General features: G+C 46.6%; 7 protein-coding genes across 7 annotated transcripts; 5 read left to right on the top strand and 2 right to left on the bottom strand.

The window, feature by feature from the left end:
- Positions 1-375: 375 nt before the first annotated feature.
- TRIVIDRAFT_150186 (uncharacterized protein) lies at positions 376-2,536 on the top strand (the record flags this gene model as incomplete). The annotated part of the gene is made up of 9 exons (XM_014101700.1): positions 376-518; positions 595-890; positions 1,009-1,036; positions 1,133-1,474; positions 1,554-1,788; positions 1,843-1,858; positions 1,912-2,026; positions 2,085-2,333; positions 2,422-2,536. The coding sequence occupies 9 exons, from the start codon at positions 376-378 to the stop codon at positions 2,534-2,536; spliced, it is 1,539 nt and encodes a 512-aa protein (XP_013957175.1).
- Positions 2,537-3,076: 540 nt separating this feature from the next.
- Positions 3,077-4,549, top strand: TRIVIDRAFT_60206 (uncharacterized protein; the record flags this gene model as incomplete). Its single annotated transcript, XM_014101701.1, has 1 exon — positions 3,077-4,549. The coding sequence occupies one exon, from the start codon at positions 3,077-3,079 to the stop codon at positions 4,547-4,549; it is 1,473 nt and encodes a 490-aa protein (XP_013957176.1).
- A 1,578-nt stretch (positions 4,550-6,127) lies between these two features.
- TRIVIDRAFT_222235 (uncharacterized protein) lies at positions 6,128-8,642 on the top strand (the record flags this gene model as incomplete). Its single annotated transcript, XM_014101702.1, has 7 exons — positions 6,128-6,496; positions 6,550-6,680; positions 6,745-6,931; positions 7,017-7,724; positions 7,787-7,795; positions 7,845-7,955; positions 8,016-8,642. The coding sequence occupies 7 exons, from the start codon at positions 6,128-6,130 to the stop codon at positions 8,640-8,642; spliced, it is 2,142 nt and encodes a 713-aa protein (XP_013957177.1).
- Positions 8,643-9,310: 668 nt separating this feature from the next.
- On the top strand, positions 9,311-10,455 carry TRIVIDRAFT_60204 (uncharacterized protein; the record flags this gene model as incomplete). The annotated part of the gene is made up of 2 exons (XM_014101703.1): positions 9,311-9,850; positions 9,973-10,455. 2 exons carry the CDS (start codon positions 9,311-9,313, stop codon positions 10,453-10,455), a joined length of 1,023 nt encoding a protein of 340 aa, XP_013957178.1.
- Positions 10,456-10,674: 219 nt separating this feature from the next.
- TRIVIDRAFT_222237 (uncharacterized protein) lies at positions 10,675-12,480 on the bottom strand (the record flags this gene model as incomplete). The annotated part of the gene is made up of 3 exons (XM_014101704.1): positions 10,675-11,440; positions 11,510-11,987; positions 12,042-12,480. 3 exons carry the CDS (start codon positions 12,478-12,480, stop codon positions 10,675-10,677), a joined length of 1,683 nt encoding a protein of 560 aa, XP_013957179.1.
- A 229-nt stretch (positions 12,481-12,709) lies between these two features.
- TRIVIDRAFT_60202 (uncharacterized protein) lies at positions 12,710-13,827 on the bottom strand (the record flags this gene model as incomplete). Its single annotated transcript, XM_014101705.1, has 2 exons — positions 12,710-13,224; positions 13,293-13,827. 2 exons carry the CDS (start codon positions 13,825-13,827, stop codon positions 12,710-12,712), a joined length of 1,050 nt encoding a protein of 349 aa, XP_013957180.1.
- A 2,349-nt stretch (positions 13,828-16,176) lies between these two features.
- On the top strand, positions 16,177-17,188 carry TRIVIDRAFT_191577 (uncharacterized protein; the record flags this gene model as incomplete). The annotated part of the gene is made up of 3 exons (XM_014101706.1): positions 16,177-16,545; positions 16,601-16,793; positions 16,851-17,188. 3 exons carry the CDS (start codon positions 16,177-16,179, stop codon positions 17,186-17,188), a joined length of 900 nt encoding a protein of 299 aa, XP_013957181.1.
- Between the last annotated feature and the right edge of the window lie 602 nt (positions 17,189-17,790).

Below are 17,790 nucleotides of genomic sequence, written 5' to 3' on the forward strand. Positions count from 1 at the left end.
GATCAATAAGCGGTCGGCCGCGGGCGCCCGTGGATGACTATTGGCGTGTGAGGCTGTGAAGGCTTTGGAGTAATGCAATCCATCATTAGCTTTCTCCTGCTTCACACGCTTTGTCAACAACCTGTAATCTCGGGCTCTTTCTTACATATTGTTGTTAAGCGTGGGAATTAGCAGTTGGCAGTCGTCAGTAGGCATTGATGTATCTCATTTAAGCTACAGATGTAGATATCTAGATATAAGACATGCGGGTAACCCAGCGTTTCAACCTAATCGGACGATCAAGTGGCTCATGATAAGTGAGGCAATCTAGTATTCGCTCAAAACATCAATCCAATGGGCCGGAATATGAAATTCTTATCGGTATTTGTTGGGAACATGCTTCCTGCTGCATTTGCAGCGGCTGTGTATCCCGAAAATGCTGCAAAACTATCTGCCACGAACATTTTAAGTCGCGGAATCAGCGCTCTTGGTGGATTAAATGCACTGGAGAGTCTTAGGGGAATCTCATATCACTCCAAGTAAGCCGCCGTTGTTTCGAAACACATCAATTGACACCTTTCTGGAACAATGGACTCTAACATACTCCTGAAATAGTTTGCTCAGAAGCCAAACGCTCGAGGAAAGTAAATTCCCAGGCTCCCCCGATACAGGTGTTATAGTGCAGGGTTCGCAGACCTTGTCGTATGACTTGTCGAGCAATTCGTCTGATGTTATTCAGCGGATTGATAAGCTCTACACCATCAGCGACTTCTTCAACTTTGCCAGGCCGTCTCTAGACCCATTTGATGTATCTTTGGTTGTGAGAGGCGGCGCGAGCGGATACGCTTGTTATGTCAAGGGCAATGAGCATGTCTTTAATCCTCCAGACAACGCATTCGGCTATACGGACGGTAAGATTAATTTGCTCCTAGCATATCACATATCTGGAGCATTTCATTCTCTTCATTCATATTCTCTGTTTTGAGGTTCAACTACTGATAATATCAGCCTTCCTCGCCAATGTGCTAGTTCGTGACGCAACGCGGCTTTCGCCAAAGTTATTGCTCAATATTCAGAAACACCAGTGGGCCCTTTCGACGGACGAAATCTACTATCACTCGGCCGGCCCCTATCCTTCGGTACACGATCACAGCCTCAATCTTACCGTACTCTTCGATCCAGAGACGTACCTCCCCTTTGTGGTGCGAGCCTACGAGAATCATCGCATCTTTGGTCCCTCAACAAACGATTATATTCTGGCCAACTACAGCGTCATCGATGGTCTTAGAATTCCCCAGACGGTTCATACGCTGTATAATGAAGGAAATTTGTTGTTTCACACAATCCGCGATGCGATTACTATTAACCCCCAATTTGAAGCTGGCTATTTCGACGGTCTCAGCAACGATCAGATCGGCCAGACTGGTTCTCAGCTCAAGCCGACACCGGCGGAGTCATCGAGCGAATATGACCCGGCCGAGGTCTTTGAGAACAAGTAAGCGAAATTGCTATTATCGTCATCTCCTGGCCACGTCTATGGCGCGATTACAAAAAGGCTAACGCATGATTCTCAGTGAGAATTTAGTTTGGTACGGCCCATACCCAGGATCGCTTGAGACGCTCAATGTCAGCAGACCTGTCGCTGGATTACCAAACTTTTATAATCTTGTATTCGAAGGCAGCATTTACGCTTGCACAGTCGGTATATTTGACGATGCCATCATTGTAGCCGACGCTGCGCCTCATCAGAGCAAACTCGTCATCCAGTGGATCAAGCAAACGTTTCATCGAAGACCTACACATTTGCTTGTAAGTTGGCCTGAGAAGAATGGGGTTTAACGTATTACTTACTTTGCGAGGCAGATTTCCCATCACCACCGTAAGGATCACAAGCTGGCATTGGTGAAAATCTCCCTATTGACTTATTGACAGATGACCACAACTATGGCGCTGCGGACTTTGTTGAAGCTGGCGCAGTTCTAGTTGTTCCAAAGGGATACGAATACTACTGGCAGAATATCCCCGGAGTGAAATTCGCTCTCTCCGAGTAAGCCTCTTCGAATGCTCCCTCTACACTCGTAACAGCTTTCTAATATTTGCTGCAGGGAGAACAAGCCCTTCATCCACAAAGACAAACATATGCAAGTACGAGCGATATGGCACCCTGGATTCGTCCATGCCAGTGACTGGATGTACTTTATGTGGACAACTGCTTGTCCTACAGCCAACTCCCCTGTTGTCGCCACTTTGGCAGATGCATGGTCTCCTGGCTTCATTGGCTACGAGTTTGACAATAATCTGGCCATCTCATATCTCAATTTCGCTGCAGCAGATCGGATGCCGCATGACTACTTGTAGGTTTGCCGTGACTTTCCAGCATTGTGAAAGCTATTTATCCTTCACCATGCCAATCTCAAGACTTACTAATCTCTCCGGACGCAGAGTCGTGCCTATTCACGGAAGTCCTCATAATATTTCCGAGTTATACACTCTTACGGGATACGCCTATCCAAAGTACAAGACGACTGATTTTAGGTCTGGTGGCGCTTTGTGCTAAATTGGAGCGGTGGCTACTGATACAAAGGCAGAACAAAGGTGTCTGAACGCGAGCAAGATTACTTTTAGTCTCAAATCATCATAATGCTATAATAAAAGTTCAGCAACTCCATACTTTGCGCGTTTGTGCCACGTAACTATATTTCCCAATCTATATCAATATACATACAAGATGTCTATTTCCAGTGGCCCTTTGGCGATAAGAAACATGGAGTTTATTTAATAATGGCTATTAGATTTTCGCACCAATCTTGAGTTGTACATGTACGTCCATGTCCTGTGACAAACATGGCGAAAGCTGAATGTATAAAATTATGGCAACCAGAACTTAGATATGTGGAAGCATTCTAGATTAAGTTTGCTATATAGTATTTTTTCGGTTGCCTAGATTTGATTCCATTCCTTTTGATGATCGATTTCTTTCGCGGACACGTCAAAATTCCCCTTTCACACAAGCGATGGTATATACTAGTGCACGACTATTACACTTGGTAGTTACTAAATAACCTCATTACCTGCTTCTCTTCCAACAAAAGTGGACATGATACCATCAGCGCTTCGACTCATCATCCCTCTGGTGACCTTTGCTTTGACAGCTTTGGCCCAAAACCGACCAGTCTACTGGGGTGAATGCGACCCTCCTAGGGAAAACACACAATGTGCCATGCACAACGATATCCTTGACTACAAGGCACCGTGGAATGTCTTTACCAAAGTGGCTGTGATGCGCATCCGATCAAAGCTGAAAAAGCCAAAGGGTGCTGTGTTTCTCCCCAGTGGACCTGGACGATCTGGAATCAACCTCCTTAAGCGATATCTCGATGACCCGACGCATCATGTGCACGAACTCCTCAGCCAGTACGATCTCATAGGCATGGATCCTCGAGGATCGGGACAAAGCTTTCCCATCAAATGCAACGCAACTCTATGGAACCGACGAGTGCCCTCGATGGTCAAGGACGAGGTAGAATATGTTGCCTTGTATTATCATTGGAGGGAAGTTGGCGATGCCTGCAGGAAGATGACGGGGAAGGTATTCGACAATCTGGATACAGAATCTGTTGCACGAGACATGGACAGCATACGATATAACCTTGATTACAAGGAGCTGCACCTGATCGGTAATTCCTACGGCGCTCATGTTGGTATTACCAATCTTGAAAAGGCTGTACCTTATGCCGGCCGCCTTGTGATTGACGGCGTCATCGATCATACACACGATCCAATGGCAATCATGCAAGCGGAATCCGCTTCTTTCGAAATGACGCTCAAGCATTTCTTCCAGTGGTGTCAGGGCGACGCGTTCTGTTCCCTGCATGATCAGACAGATGTCGAGGGCTTCTTCAAAGAGCTGGTTTCCAAGTTCGAAGCCGCCCCTATCCCGGCACCAAAGTGCAACCAGACGGGCGAAGGGGCATGCCGATCCGACGTCAGCTTGGAAGAGATGATGACGGCTTTGCAAAGAGATTTGGGGCCTGGGCAGCCCGGATGGGGCTCTTTGGCAGATAATCTTTTAGCAGCCTCCAATGGTGATGCATCGGCCTTTTCCATGCCATATTTTACAAATAGCACCGATTCTACGGGAACCTGGGCTACACTAGCAACTGGTTGTCTGGATTGGCAACATGCCCACGATTATCTCGAGCTGCAAGCCGCCCAGCAAACGCTGAGAGCACTTTCGCCTCTCACGCGGGGCTACTCGCAGAGCTTCAGCTTCTTTTCAAAATGCATCAACTGGCCATTAGCGAAACCGGGCATAGTACCGAATACGAACCAGCCTATAAACTATCTTCAAAGAATACATCCTGTGCTCCTAATCAGTTCGTTCTTGGACCCTATAACCAGCGCTCAGAATGCCGTGAATATTCGCGCCATTATGCCGAAAGCGACTCTTGTTTTTAAGAACTGGACCGGCCATATAACCTATGACACACCTGGAGAGCTGGCGAAGATGGTGAACAATTATCTGTTGACTGGAGAACTGCCCGATGATGGAACGGTATACCAGTCTTAGAGATGTGGATGAAGTTGGGGGAATTTTCTTAAGCTGGGGGAGTCTTATGTACCATTTCCATAGCCATTGTGTCTTTCTAGAAAATGACGAACTTGTTGATGGAAGAAACTTCGCTGTGCTTGCTACCTAAACTTCAACGTAGAAAATTGTTTGTTAAGTCTGAATTGGTTTCCCATCTCTATGCTCATTGACATATCCGAGTCGAACAAAGGCGCAGCTATGGATAGTGTATGTCAGTACCATTCAAAAGCTGGGATACATCCTAATTCATCGCCTGGAAGCGCGTTGTGAGAGGCTCATCTATCGCACTAGGCCGTCACGGCAGCTAGGGGTCATTTTGAAGGGAAAACTTGTCTTGTTTCTTCCATCTAGTTTTGAGGAAGCGTTATTTTTTTATATCACCAAGGCTAGCTATTAATTGACCACGGGCCAGTTAAATACCCTCGCCAAACTACGAGGCAAAAACATAATGTCTTATTTACCGCCCTAAATCAGGCAGTGCCAGACTACCGCCTATCTTCCCTACAAAAAGCTCCCTCAATCGTATACTTGCCTCATTTCTTAATGTAAGGCTTACTTATCTCTGCTGCTTGTACATACCAACTCCATGGTATTGCCTCTGCTGCGGTGTTGTACACAGACCTTAGGACATTGGTTACCTAGGTTTTCTGCAGATAGGTGGCAACTTCGGGCACCCTGGGCTCAGCGGGCTCTCCGTAAGGCTGTCGCACCCTCAATTAACCAGAGGGCCAAGAGAATTCACCGCTACTTACAAAAGGCTGGGCCACAACTGTTAGAGAAGTTTCCCCTCACAGCCAATGCTCTTCAAGTCAGCCTATCCCAGTTTACAGGCACCGTCACCAGGCCATCGAATCCTCCCCACCAGTAAGTCTAACGGAACCCATGCACGCTCTCTGCGCGGGGATCCATGTAGACGACCAGCGAGAGTTCGAAGCCAAATTGCTACTATAGAGCAGCACACGCTTACAGAAATGCAGGAGAAAGAAACGACTAGTCCCAGGACTAGGTGTATCATGCAGCTGGTCTTCTAAGACCCACCCAATAAGCCGAAATTATATGCCACATGCAAGGCACGCTGCGAGGCAGACTCCCTTATGCTAGAATGCCACAGTGACGAGGCTCAGACACTCAGACTTGTATAAATTTATTCAGCACTTGGAGCCAATAGAGTCATAGTTGTGGCGTAAAGTAGATTTAAAGCTGAAGGGAGCTGCCGTAGAGCCAGTCGCTAACTACGGATTACTCTCCTCGCTTAACGCTTTCAGCTACAAGACATTCGCAGCCTATTAGCAAAGATTTTCCTTCTCTCAATTGACATACAGCCACTGCCCCTCCTGTGTGCGCAGTAGGGTCTTGATAGGCTATATATAGGGTTCACCCGCGCCCGGCTGCCTAGCCTGAATAGATTCCATAGCCTTCTTCGACATTAGAAAGCCCCATCAATTGCCTACTTCTGACAGCCGTGAAGAGCAATTGATCCCCTATAGATTTTGTACTCTGCATACATACAGCGCAGAAACAAAGTTCATGACAGAAGTGCTAAGAATACCGTTGTCGATGGCACGCTCTATTCCTACCACCGACTGGCAGCGATTGTCAGAGACGAAAGAACCCAGCGTCGATTTTGAATTACACTATGGACTCTCTTCTAGGAGCGTGAGAGGTGTATTAGATGAAATCCTTTCGGATATGGCCCGTCATACGCCTATTCACAACTGGGATGACAAACTCATTACCAAGCCTCTTGAGACGTTGGCCAGAGTGGTGCGAAGCTATCTCAGTACCCATAATTTCATGTTGAACACCTTACTAGGCTATACAAGCGTAGAAGAGGTCCTGACTGTCAGCGGGACCAATCATGTCCGACCCGCTATGCAGGGGGCGAACGACATAGACCAAATAGAGAGTCATCTATTCTTCGGCAAGGTTAGGGAAGTTCTTCCGACACTGCTATCACAATAGACTGATAACTACTTGAGAGACCATCCAATATGGATAGCCACTCAACACCTAGCCCTCAGAAGTACGGCATGTCATCTTGTCCTTTCGGAGTTGGCCCTACGAGCGAAGACGATTCCAATCTGTTGGGCTTTGGCCAAGGCCGAATTGTGTAGGTTCTCAACCAGTCAGATAACTGCATGATGCTATCTGGTTATTAATTCCTTCTGCTGCAGATATATCACTGAGCAAGTCTCGCATCTCAACAGAGCTACTCTTTTAATTGTATACGCTTTCTGTATTCGTCTACAGTACGAAGATTGCGGCTATATTGGCGCTTTCATCGAGAGGCATCTTAGCCTGCGATGTATTTTAAAAATTCCGTACCATTGGCAACAATCCTCTCCTCTAGAATTAAATTCTGTAAGTTGAGATTCTATTGAGTCGCTATTCGTCTGCTTTGGAGTGAAAGTTGGTTTGCGCTACTATGTGCTCACAAGGAACCTAGTCACAACAAAGATGCTACAAGAGAGTCACAATCTCTTTTCATATTACTTATCTAAAACTGGACTCCAATGAAGTCGACGATAGAAAAGATATATTCGATAGAGATTCTCTATTTCCTTATCTCCGCAAACCAGGAGTGGAGAATCCTAATGGACTATATCTTTTCAAAGCGTCGTCTTCGATACTGCTCACCCTTGCTATCCCGGAAGAGTCAGAGTCCCATGAAGAAGAAATCAGTCTATTGCAATGTCCCCAAGCTCTGTGGACAGTTCTTGTGATTAACTCTCTGCAACGATTTGCCTCCGACCACAGTCCCGCACAGCACTCCACGCCGATTGCTCAATTTATTCGTGGCATTACGTCGTCACTATGCACGCAGAGGATAAACGCGCAATACATATACGACGCTCTTAGGAACGAACTCAAAACTTGTGATGATGGAAGTCTCTTCGATGATGAGCATTTTACCAAATCGACCTTGTACCACTTCGCCATTAAAGCGTGCGACGAGCTGGAGGCATCAATTTCTTCAAGTCTCAGATTCGTGCAGAAAACACGAGATAGCTATGTCACCCAACTATGCCGTGAAGCCCATGCTCATGAGAGGCTTGGGATAGATCATTGGTCACAAAAAATGGAAGAAGAAATTTCGGCACTGGAAGACTTGCAGGCGCAGATTCACGCAGTAGGTTCACAGGCGCAAGAGAGCGTAAGAAGCCCCAGTCTTATATGAGGTAACTAAAGATCGAGCATTTCTAACGTGATCATCAGCGTAATGCTGTAAGGATCCTACAACTGTCCTTACAGGGTTTAGAACTAACCTATATAGCTGAGCGGAATTACTGCAGTTCTGGAAGCCCGGATGGCCTTGCAACAAGGAAATCGTATGAAAACTTTAGCATACCTTGCAACGATATACTTACCATTAACTGCTGCTTCGGTAAGCACTTGACATTTGGCATCTAGATGCTTGGGCTATGATGCTGATATATTACGCTAGTCAGTGTACAGCATTAGCGTCCTCCCTGAATCGGCGTCGTTCGCATCCTTCTTGATCTTCTTAGCAATATTGCTTCTATTTACCACACTTCTTGGACTGAAACTGTCGACGCTGTCGACGCTTCTCGCAACGATTGCCCCTGTCTTTCGAAAATCGACACTTGAGAGCTCTTGGCGAGATCTTTTGCCGGCGCTACCTCCATGGATGGAAAATTACATCAAGTTGTATATGTCTCTTCTCGACCGCACTAGCAGCCGCGGCTTCTGGGACTTCCTTGGCGAATCATCCCAACCACCAACAACAGCATTGGGCTGGGAGTTACTTTACTTTCTCTACCAACTCATACTATTCGCTATTCGAATCCTTCCAGCTCTTTTGTTGCGCTACTGCTTAGTTCCGGAGATTCTCTATCCTAGATACCAGTGGTTTCTCTTTCAGTACAGGCACAATCGATATATGACCATCAAGTACCACCCAATTCTTTTCATCATAGATATTATCCGGTTTGCTCTTATACCAGTCTGGATTGTTTTGGCTGCTTGCATTATCTGTTTTTTTGTCCTACTGGACGTTTTTCTCTTGGGTCCCAAACTATTTGTGGCATATATTCAGAGTACTGCAACCTAGGTTTAAAATTCACACCTATTAGTTTAGTTGCTATATTAATAATAACTTACTCTCTAAGCTGTTTAGTACGTAAAAACAACACTTGCGATGCTATTATGTGACCGAAGGGAAGTTGCGACGTCCCCACGTCTCACGTAAATGGTGGGGACGAGTGGTGTTGCGTATTGCATAGTCAACTCAGCGTTTCTGTTCTCTCACGAGGGCTTTGGACTAAGGGAAATTAAACTGAAACAGGCAATATGATTTAGTCAGCTCTATTACTAAAGCTGAATTTGTAATCGATCATTTGCGCTGTTCAGATGGCCCTACCGTTCCAGGGTTGGTTATGAATCAGGGCAGACTTAACGCCGACGGGTCTTGGCCTTGATCGGAGTTATCTGATCTCCCTGTATTAGGCAGTATGTAGTTAGGCTCTGTGATCTAGGGAGGTAGCATGATGTCTGGACAATTGATTGCATTAACATGGTTTAAGATACGTCGCTTTTTGCAACTTTGTTCGAAATCTTATTGCTTCATACGGAGAGTCCGAACCCTCACGTTAACAATTGATAGATAGAAGTACATAGACCAAACACAACTATGTTAGCACTATTAAATGCTTTCACTCTCCTCTCGCCCAAAACTATGTTAGCTTACACACTATCTTCTGACAATAGTAATAAATCGAAATGGCCGAAATCATCGCGATCGTCGGTGCAACTGGCACACAAGGCGGTTCTATAATCTCCGCCCTCCAAAAAAATCCAGCCTATAAACTCCGTGCCATAACTCGCAACCCCGACAGCGAAAAAGGCAAAGCTCTCCTGGCACAAGGAATTGAAGTAGTTGCTGCTGACCTGAATGATGAGCCCAGTCTAGAGAAGGCTTTTTCGGGTGTGAGCATAATCTTCGCAGTTACAGACTTTTTCGAACCCTTTGCTAGAGTAGGCCCGAAGCGGGCCATGGATATTGAGTATCAACAGGGCATCAACCTTGCCCTTGCTGCGTCTAAGATCCCCACTCTGAGGCTGTATATCTGGAGCACACTTCCGAATTCGACAAAACTCTCCGACGGTGCCGTCACCGTGCCGCATTTCCAAGCCAAGGCGAGAGTTGATGATTACATCAAGAGTGAGCTGAAAGAGACGCTATTGGACAGGACAGTTTTTCTCTGGGTGACATTCTACGTGTCGAATCTAACCTATGCGCCCTTTACTCCGTTCTATGCTGTACGTACTATTTCCATTGATGATCCCACTGTTGTGATATTTCGTTTCCACTACTTCTTACCTGTGTCGTACTCCACCAGCTGTCAAATACACTACACTAACTCTTTCCTCTGTACATACAGAAACCAACCGGAAGATTCATCACCGTAACCCCCGTCTCCACACAAACAAAAATCGCGTCCCTTGGCTCCCTGTCCAACGTGGGAACTGCTGTTGAAGGTCTTCTAGAGAAAGATGTCCATGCAGTTTTTGCAAACAAAAGTAATAAGGAGGCTCTCAGCGGAGGAGGAAAGTACATCCACATCACTACAGGCTTTTACACCGTAGAGGACTACTACTCTACCTGGGCGAAGGTAACGAGGAAGGATAATGCTGTGCCCAAAATACTGTCCGTTTCCTTTGAGGACTATGAGGCGCTATTCGCGGAGTGGGGGACGGAGATGGGGATTATGATGAAGTTTTGGGAATTTACTGGGGCAGAGAAGAGCTGGCAGACTACTGGGCCTGGAGATGTGCTCGTTGACGCCCAGGAGCTATTAGGAGCCTCTAGAGCTCTGATTCAGACTCCGGAAGCCTTTGCCCAGTTTGACTGGAAGGATATCTGAGAGCATAAATTTCTTTGTAATAGTTTTAACGTCAGGTACGATAATGACCTATACGTATTCTCATGTGATATATGCCATTGCTTCACGTCGTGATATTATATAAGAGATTAGACTAAAAGAAAAGGGGTGGCAAGAGGTGAGAAAAGATGGCATCTGTGTTCGAGCTCAGAAAGAATGTAACGATTGTTGGTAACGATTGTTGGATATCATTTTCATTTCTCATAATGCAACAGTAGAGCAAAATTCAGCTTCCTTCCATAGTTCTTGCCCTTCCACATCGCACGCTTGTTCCATCCAGCAGAACATCTTCATGACATCTCGGACCTCGACCCAGCTGTTCAGGTCAAGAAGAGCCGATAACCGGCTCACTTCTGCCGCAGCCCAGAACCGCGGTGAATTGCCCTTCGCCGCAATCCCACCAATAACTGTACACCAAAGCATCATGCGTAAGGCCTGGGTGTTGCTGCCATCCCAATAATAACCAGCCAGCTGGATCCACTTCTGAAGGTCAGTAAGGGCCTCCAATCTCTGAACTGTAGGACAAGGGATGGGAAATGTGACATGGGTGCTGTAGAGCAGTGCTGTCGAGCAACACGCTAAGAACAGATAGAGTGTGGCGTCATTGATTTCTTTGGTAGGGATCTCAGCCCAACATTCGTGCCGATTCCGTGGCAGAGAAAGCAATCGGTGTTGGATCAGGTTGCGGCAATCCGCGATGCGATCGACTTCAAATCGGGGGCCGAGGCCACAGTGATAGGCTCTTATTGTATTGGACAAATTGCTCAAATCGATGAAAACCTCCCACATTGGGAGTGGAAGCCCTAATTCTGAAAAATATTGGAACCCAGATGGCCGGGTGGCTGTGAAAGGCGTCTCGATCTTGACTAGAGCTATGCACTGGTTGTATTCGAACGGCTGGCCGTCTGGCGCAAGCAACGGATAACATGGTCTTGAAAAGTCCTTTGAGGATTTTAAGAGCCCCGCGCTGTTGATTACATACCGACTCAGTTAGATGACATTCAAAATATGTTCACTCGCGACAGGGCTTACATACAACGAAAGCAGCCACGGTAATCCGAAACTTTTCAAACTCCGAATACCGCCTATCTGGCAAACAAGCGACTCGACAGCGGCCCAGTGAAGCGGATGTACTTCTCTGGAGGCGTAGTTATCAAGCCACTGCAAACTCTGTAGCGGTGGCGTGAATGGGCCCGAAATTCCGGCAATAGGTCCGCGTATGTATACGCCGTCGTTGAGGGAGAGGAAGAGGGATGACATTATCAAAGCTTCAATATCGCAATTGTCATTTGTTATCATCGTCCTGAGTGACTCCAGAGCCCGCCCTCGGTATCGCAGTTGCTCTTCTCTCGGGCACAAGCCCCTGTTGGTCAACGTCAGTGTATGATTGGATGCGCAGAAGAGGATCGAGTTTAGTAAGTGAGGAGACTGTAAAGACCGAGGGACCCAAGTTTGATAAAATTGCACAGCGTAGCTGTCCACTCGCCGAAAGCCCGGCCAGAGTACACGCATGCCTAGGACGTGTCAGTGTTCCTGTAAACTGATTGAGGAAGCCGGGGAGAAGTTACAGTGGTCAATCAACCTGTCATAGTTGTTATCCATGTCTGGTATGTATTTCGGAGCAAATGGATCGCTCCGCTGATTTCCCCAAAAGAGCAGTTGGCTTTTGGGAGATTCGATACCGTCAGTGCTGACATCGGAGGTCTTTTCAAGCACCTGAGCAGCAGAATCTTCAGATGCAATAATGGCGTGTTTCGATATCAACTCGTTTATGGATTTGGAATCCTCCTCATCTAGTATCCCCTTTTTTGGAGACCTTCTTTGCTTCTTGCTGCTGGACGGTAGGAGGTTTCTCTTGCGCCCTGTTTTAGCGTTGAGGGCCGCCTTTCGCCGATCCTCAAAGGTTCGTCTTAGGAACCACGATCGCACGGAACTGCGATCATCCTTTGAGCTGATCGACTTAACATTAGGTCCGTTGATGAAGGTGAATTTGGCGTTTCCATCCATGATTGACTATCTGGTAGTAACTCTGAGATGGATGCAGCGTTTGGAATGTTCTCAGAGAAACACAAGGGGGCGAATATTACTAAGCCTTTCATGTTTATCACCGACGTAAGCCTCGGGCCTGAAGTAGTTAAGCCATGTCTTTAGTGCAGCGTTTACTCCGTATCATTGCGTCTGGTAGCCTAATATCTAAGAATTAAGTGATGTTCCATTGAAACTAGCATTCTTGACTTCAAGGGTCCTTAGCAAATAGGGCTGCTTCAGTGTCGTAGGTGTAGGCAAGGTCGAGATGCCAATAGTTTGCCGCAACCGGCTTGACGCCCATCCAAGCCGCATCGAGCGCCTGAATAACATCATCAGGCAGTGGCCCTTGTTTAACCAATTCCAAGTTGGACTTGAGTTGGTCGTAACTGCTCACCCCTATCAACAGCCCATCATTTCCAGCCGCCCCCAGCTTCAATTGCGAGTGATGCAGCAGCCATCGGAACGCAACCTCCACGAGCGACAAATTGTTTGCCTCCGCGGTAACCTGAATAACCTTCAGAGCATCAAGAACGACGTCGTTTAGATACCGCTTCCGATACGTGGCTCCTGTTGTATTTTTGTTACTGTAACGGCCGTCTTCCGGAACAACTGCTGCAGACTGATACTTTCCAGAGAAGATACCGCCAGCGAGAGGATTGTAGATCACAATGTCCATTCCGTATCGCCGACAGCAAGGGATCAACTCAGCCTCGATAGATCGCGCTATATGGTACAAGTATCATTAGCTTCGGTCCGAGGGGTGTGCGTCCGAATGGGCGAAATCAACATACTTATCGCGTTATACATAGCCTGGTATATCTTTGGGCGCACCCATCCACGCTCAGTGCACAATGTCACAATCTCGGCGACTTCGAATGCAGTATAGTTACTCAGTCCCAGACGGCGAAACTTGCCCTCCTTGTGCATCTCGTTAACCGCCTCGAGAGTTTCAGCGAAAGGGACAGATCGATCCGCCGCATGCAGGTAGAAGATATCGACGCTGTCGGTCTGCAATGCGGCCAGCGACTCGGAAAGCTTTTGGCGGAGACTGTCACGCTTGTGAAATCCGGGCTCTGATGGATAAACTTTGGTAGCGATCGTCAAACCTCTCTCTTTCCACCCAGCTGCTGCGGTGAATTCCTCCTGCTTTCCTTTCACATACACTCGGGCAGTATCTACTTCGTTGTAGCCCTCGGCCTGGAAATGATCAAGGCACTGGCGAAATTCGTCTAGGGTTGTAATTCGAGCGCCTGCATTCACGTCTGGGCCGAATGTCATGAGGCCAAGGATGACACGGGGCTGCTGCGTGTTGGTTGAGGAAGGCATTTCTGGTGATTTTTCTGCTAACGATAGATGGTGTATCACTGTTCAGTAATTATTACCGAAATTTCAACCAAAGCCGATGGTTAAATGCTGTTTTAAATTACGGGATAATAAGAGATTTTATACAGTGAAGACTCAAGCAGCGTAACATTTTACGTCGTATACAGGCGTTTCATAATCCTTTTCCAACAAAAAAAAAACAACTTGGCGATTGCCCTTTTAGGTTGTATGAGGAGATGGTGAAAGATAAATAAGTTATACTTCCCAATTAGGAATGGGATGCAAAGCGCAAGAGCTACAATACTCGAAGCACTGGTAGCGCGTTTATCGTTTGCTTAACGGTTGCAAGTGCTGAGCGAAGATTTGTTATCATGCTGACAAACGAAACACGAATTACGGAATTTCGGCCAGCAATAGGCTTCTTAATAATATTAATGGCCCAATATTTCATCTGTCTATGGATAATCAAGACTTTGGCGTAGTTTCCCTCACTGGCTTGCCCCTGATTCTTCCAGTTGATCTTGAGTGTACCCCTACTCCTAGACACCACCGAAATAGCAATTGTGTTTCCCATACTCGTATTTTTAACATGAAAGATTTGTCTTGAATATATGAAGATGAAATTGGGTATTTAGACTATACTGTGGACTAATGTAGCTTCCAAGCTCTGACACTCAAGACCAGGACACTCCGCGCCTTGCTGCCAGCTGCATCAAACGCCCTTTGGTCTTTTCTTTCCTAATGGGGAAAACGTCTCCGAACGATATGACACGTGTCTTGATATAAAAACGTCCCCTGTTAGCAACAAGAAAGCGTTTGCTCCTGATTCTCTGCCTCATTCTATCTCCGCCACTAGATACGACCCAAGATCTTACTTCCCTTTGCGGAATGGCTCCGCGCGACGGACTGCCTGGGTCCATTTGGCTAATCTGTTCTCGAGATGGTAAGTAGCTCAGAGAAAAAGTATATTTTGTGTTAATTATCAACTTTAATGAGTCTAAATTAATTCAGAATCTCGTGTCTTGAGGTTTCTTTGTTAGATTATATTAGTAGCGTTCCTATAAGTTGTCACACGGTTTGTATGCCGTGATGAAAATGATCGTAGCACATACTATAAACTGAGGATCGCATCAACGTGGGGAAGTACTCCGTAGAAAAGCAGAAATCATCAAAGAGAACAAACCGGCCTTCCAGTCCATATTTTAAGGACTGTATAGTTGCATAATACGCCGTGTGATTAGCCAGATATCCAAGCAACCGGGTCGCTAAAAGGTTGAAGGATGTGGCGGTGTTGAGCCCATCTGACTAACTCATGGAGCCAGCTAGCGGCGCATAAAGCTACATTTGGACTATAACTGCGACGCCAGCAGATAGTTCCCACCAAGGAGCGCGCCAGCAGATCGATCTTGAGCTTGAACAGGGATTGCAATAGCTTGATAGGGCTGCTGAAGCTATAAGTAATCCGCTCTCCACACAGCTCGGAATGGGTTTGCCGCTGCAAAGAAAAGTCAAAATGCAGCCTAGGAATCCACTGCCCCAATGTTGATGACGTGAACTATTCCTTCGAATACGATAAGTGACGATGCTTAGGTTGAATGTGATAACTCAATGAACTGGGTCATCAAATGGCACAAAACAGAATGGGTCGAAGAAGGGGGGCGATATATATCAAAGCAAGGATTTCAGGAGAGATACAAGCGGGCAATATGAAGCCAATTACGAAACCAGCTGATGTCGTGAAGTGTGCATCAAATATGTTTCAGTTCGAAATAAACGCATTTCCGATCAATCAATAACAATGCAGCCACATCACACAAATAGATTAAAATCTCACGTGAGATGAACAAGTAACCAAGATATAAGAGAATAGGATCGAACGGGGCAAATCCTACGAGGCAATATTCCTTCTCGCTCACCGGGAATATCTCTATATCCGAACAACAAGCATTTCATCAGGTGCTTGGTGACATACAGCATCGTTGCGTATTGGCCAATAATTTATGAAGCGTATTCAGTGTCCACCAGTTAAAGGGGCGGATGCGTATCTGTCGAGACTGACGAGGCTCAGTTTCCGCTTAGAGGAGCCCACAGCAACAGATCGTTATGAACGACATTAGATTGCAGAAGGATCAAATCCATATCAAAGACAACGTGCTACTATTTTGGTAACGTGAGGTGATTCCCACTTTCACCAAAGTTGTTGGGATATGCATTGTCTAAAGCCTAATAATATGGAGCCGATTGTTTGCTTTAAAACTCTCACAGTCTCCAAGTCTTTTTCACCGAATATCTTCACCCATTGCCACTTCTCAATCATAACTACCTACTGAATACCAATTTTCTCATCTTCCAATGCCTTCTGCCACTGCTTCTACCACCTCTCAAGGGATGCAGGCCTACGCCGCCCCCTCCCTCTTTCAGCCTCACCGGGCTCGTGATGCCATCCGAGATGCCCATCAAAAGAAGATCAGACCTTTGCTCTGCTACTATGCAGGACTCAGCTCCCTGCCCATCACCCGCTTCTTAGCCCCAATGAACTTTGATGCTGTTTGGATTGATTGGGAACACAGCTCTTGTAACGTTGAGACAATGACAAGCATGGTGCACGAATCGATCTTCATGAGCCAGGGGGCCACAATTCCATTTGTCCGAGTACCGGGCCATGATCACGCTGCTATCGGATATGCTCTGGATGCTGGTGCTAGTATCATCATTCCTCAGGTACGTGTAACCGCCTAAGAAACTACTTTGGGGTCTAAATGGTGTCATCACCAAGGTCAATACCGTAGAAGAAGCAAAACATGTCGTGTCGTCTGCCAAGTTCGGTTCCAAACAGAGGGGTTCTCGATCGGCTCCTCCATTCCGGTTGATCCCTGGTATTACGGATCAAACGATCGACTCGGCTCGTGATATCCATCAGAATCTGAATGACCAGGCGGCTATCATGATTCAGATCGAGACTCTCGAAGGCATGAAAATTAGCCAACCTCTGGTCTCTCGTGGCATAATACTAACGAAGTACCTAGGTATTAACAACCTCGACGCAATTCTGACCGAAGTCCCCGATATCGACATTGTCTGGCTTGGCGCTTTAGATGCTCGCGTGAGCATGAATCTTCCCGGTGGGTTCGCGGGAGGCACAGAGAAGGAGTGGCTCGCAGCAAAAGAAAAGTTCTTTTCTGTTATGGACAAGCACGACAAGCCATATGGAGGTTTTGCTTTTGCCGATCCTCCATTCGGTAGCCCCGAGGCGATCAAAGAAGCAGCAAAGAGAATGTCGTTCATAGCGTGTTCGGCTGACGTATTGCACCTTACAAGACTCGCGGGTGATTTACACAAGGTCAAGGAAATACTTGACAACTAGATTCCATGTGTTGGATTCTAGGGGTCAAGTACGAATGTTGATCAGATAGTAGAATAAATAGTATCGGAAGTTGGAATGGATTGCTCCTTTGGCATCCTCTATAGGGTCTCCGCGCATCGTGTGTGGGTTTGTGAAATGCCCCGTTGATATACGCCGACATCGTTTTCCTGGTTTATTGTTTTGTCCATGTCGATTCATTATACTCATCCATCCAGTCTAACATTGGCCGGCCGCCTTGGCTCCGCCTATGAGGCTTTCAGATAATGACAAGCTGTATATGGTCGTATCGCCACATTTCGCGAGGTAATCGTTGAGCCAGTCGGCAGCCCTTGGACCACGGCCACCAGAGGAAGCTACGTCAAACAATCGTCAGGCTCTTAAAGAGCGGTATTCGAGGATACTGTGGTATCAATATAGCGTCCCAGAATCGAATATTAGCCATTCGAGCCGAGATCTAGATGCGAAATGCACTCTCTCCACAACCAGTGGGTAGTTTCGAATCAGAGCAACACCGTCATTGTCTGAATCCGGAGGCGACATCGTAACATCGGCACTCGGATCGGCGCATCGGATCGATGAAGTCGCAAAGCGTTTCCGAGTGG

The sequence above is a fragment of the Trichoderma virens genome (genome assembly GCF_000170995.1).
Source record: "Trichoderma virens Gv29-8 chromosome Unknown TRIVIscaffold_6, whole genome shotgun sequence".
Lineage (NCBI taxonomy): Eukaryota > Fungi > Ascomycota > Sordariomycetes > Hypocreales > Hypocreaceae > Trichoderma > Trichoderma virens.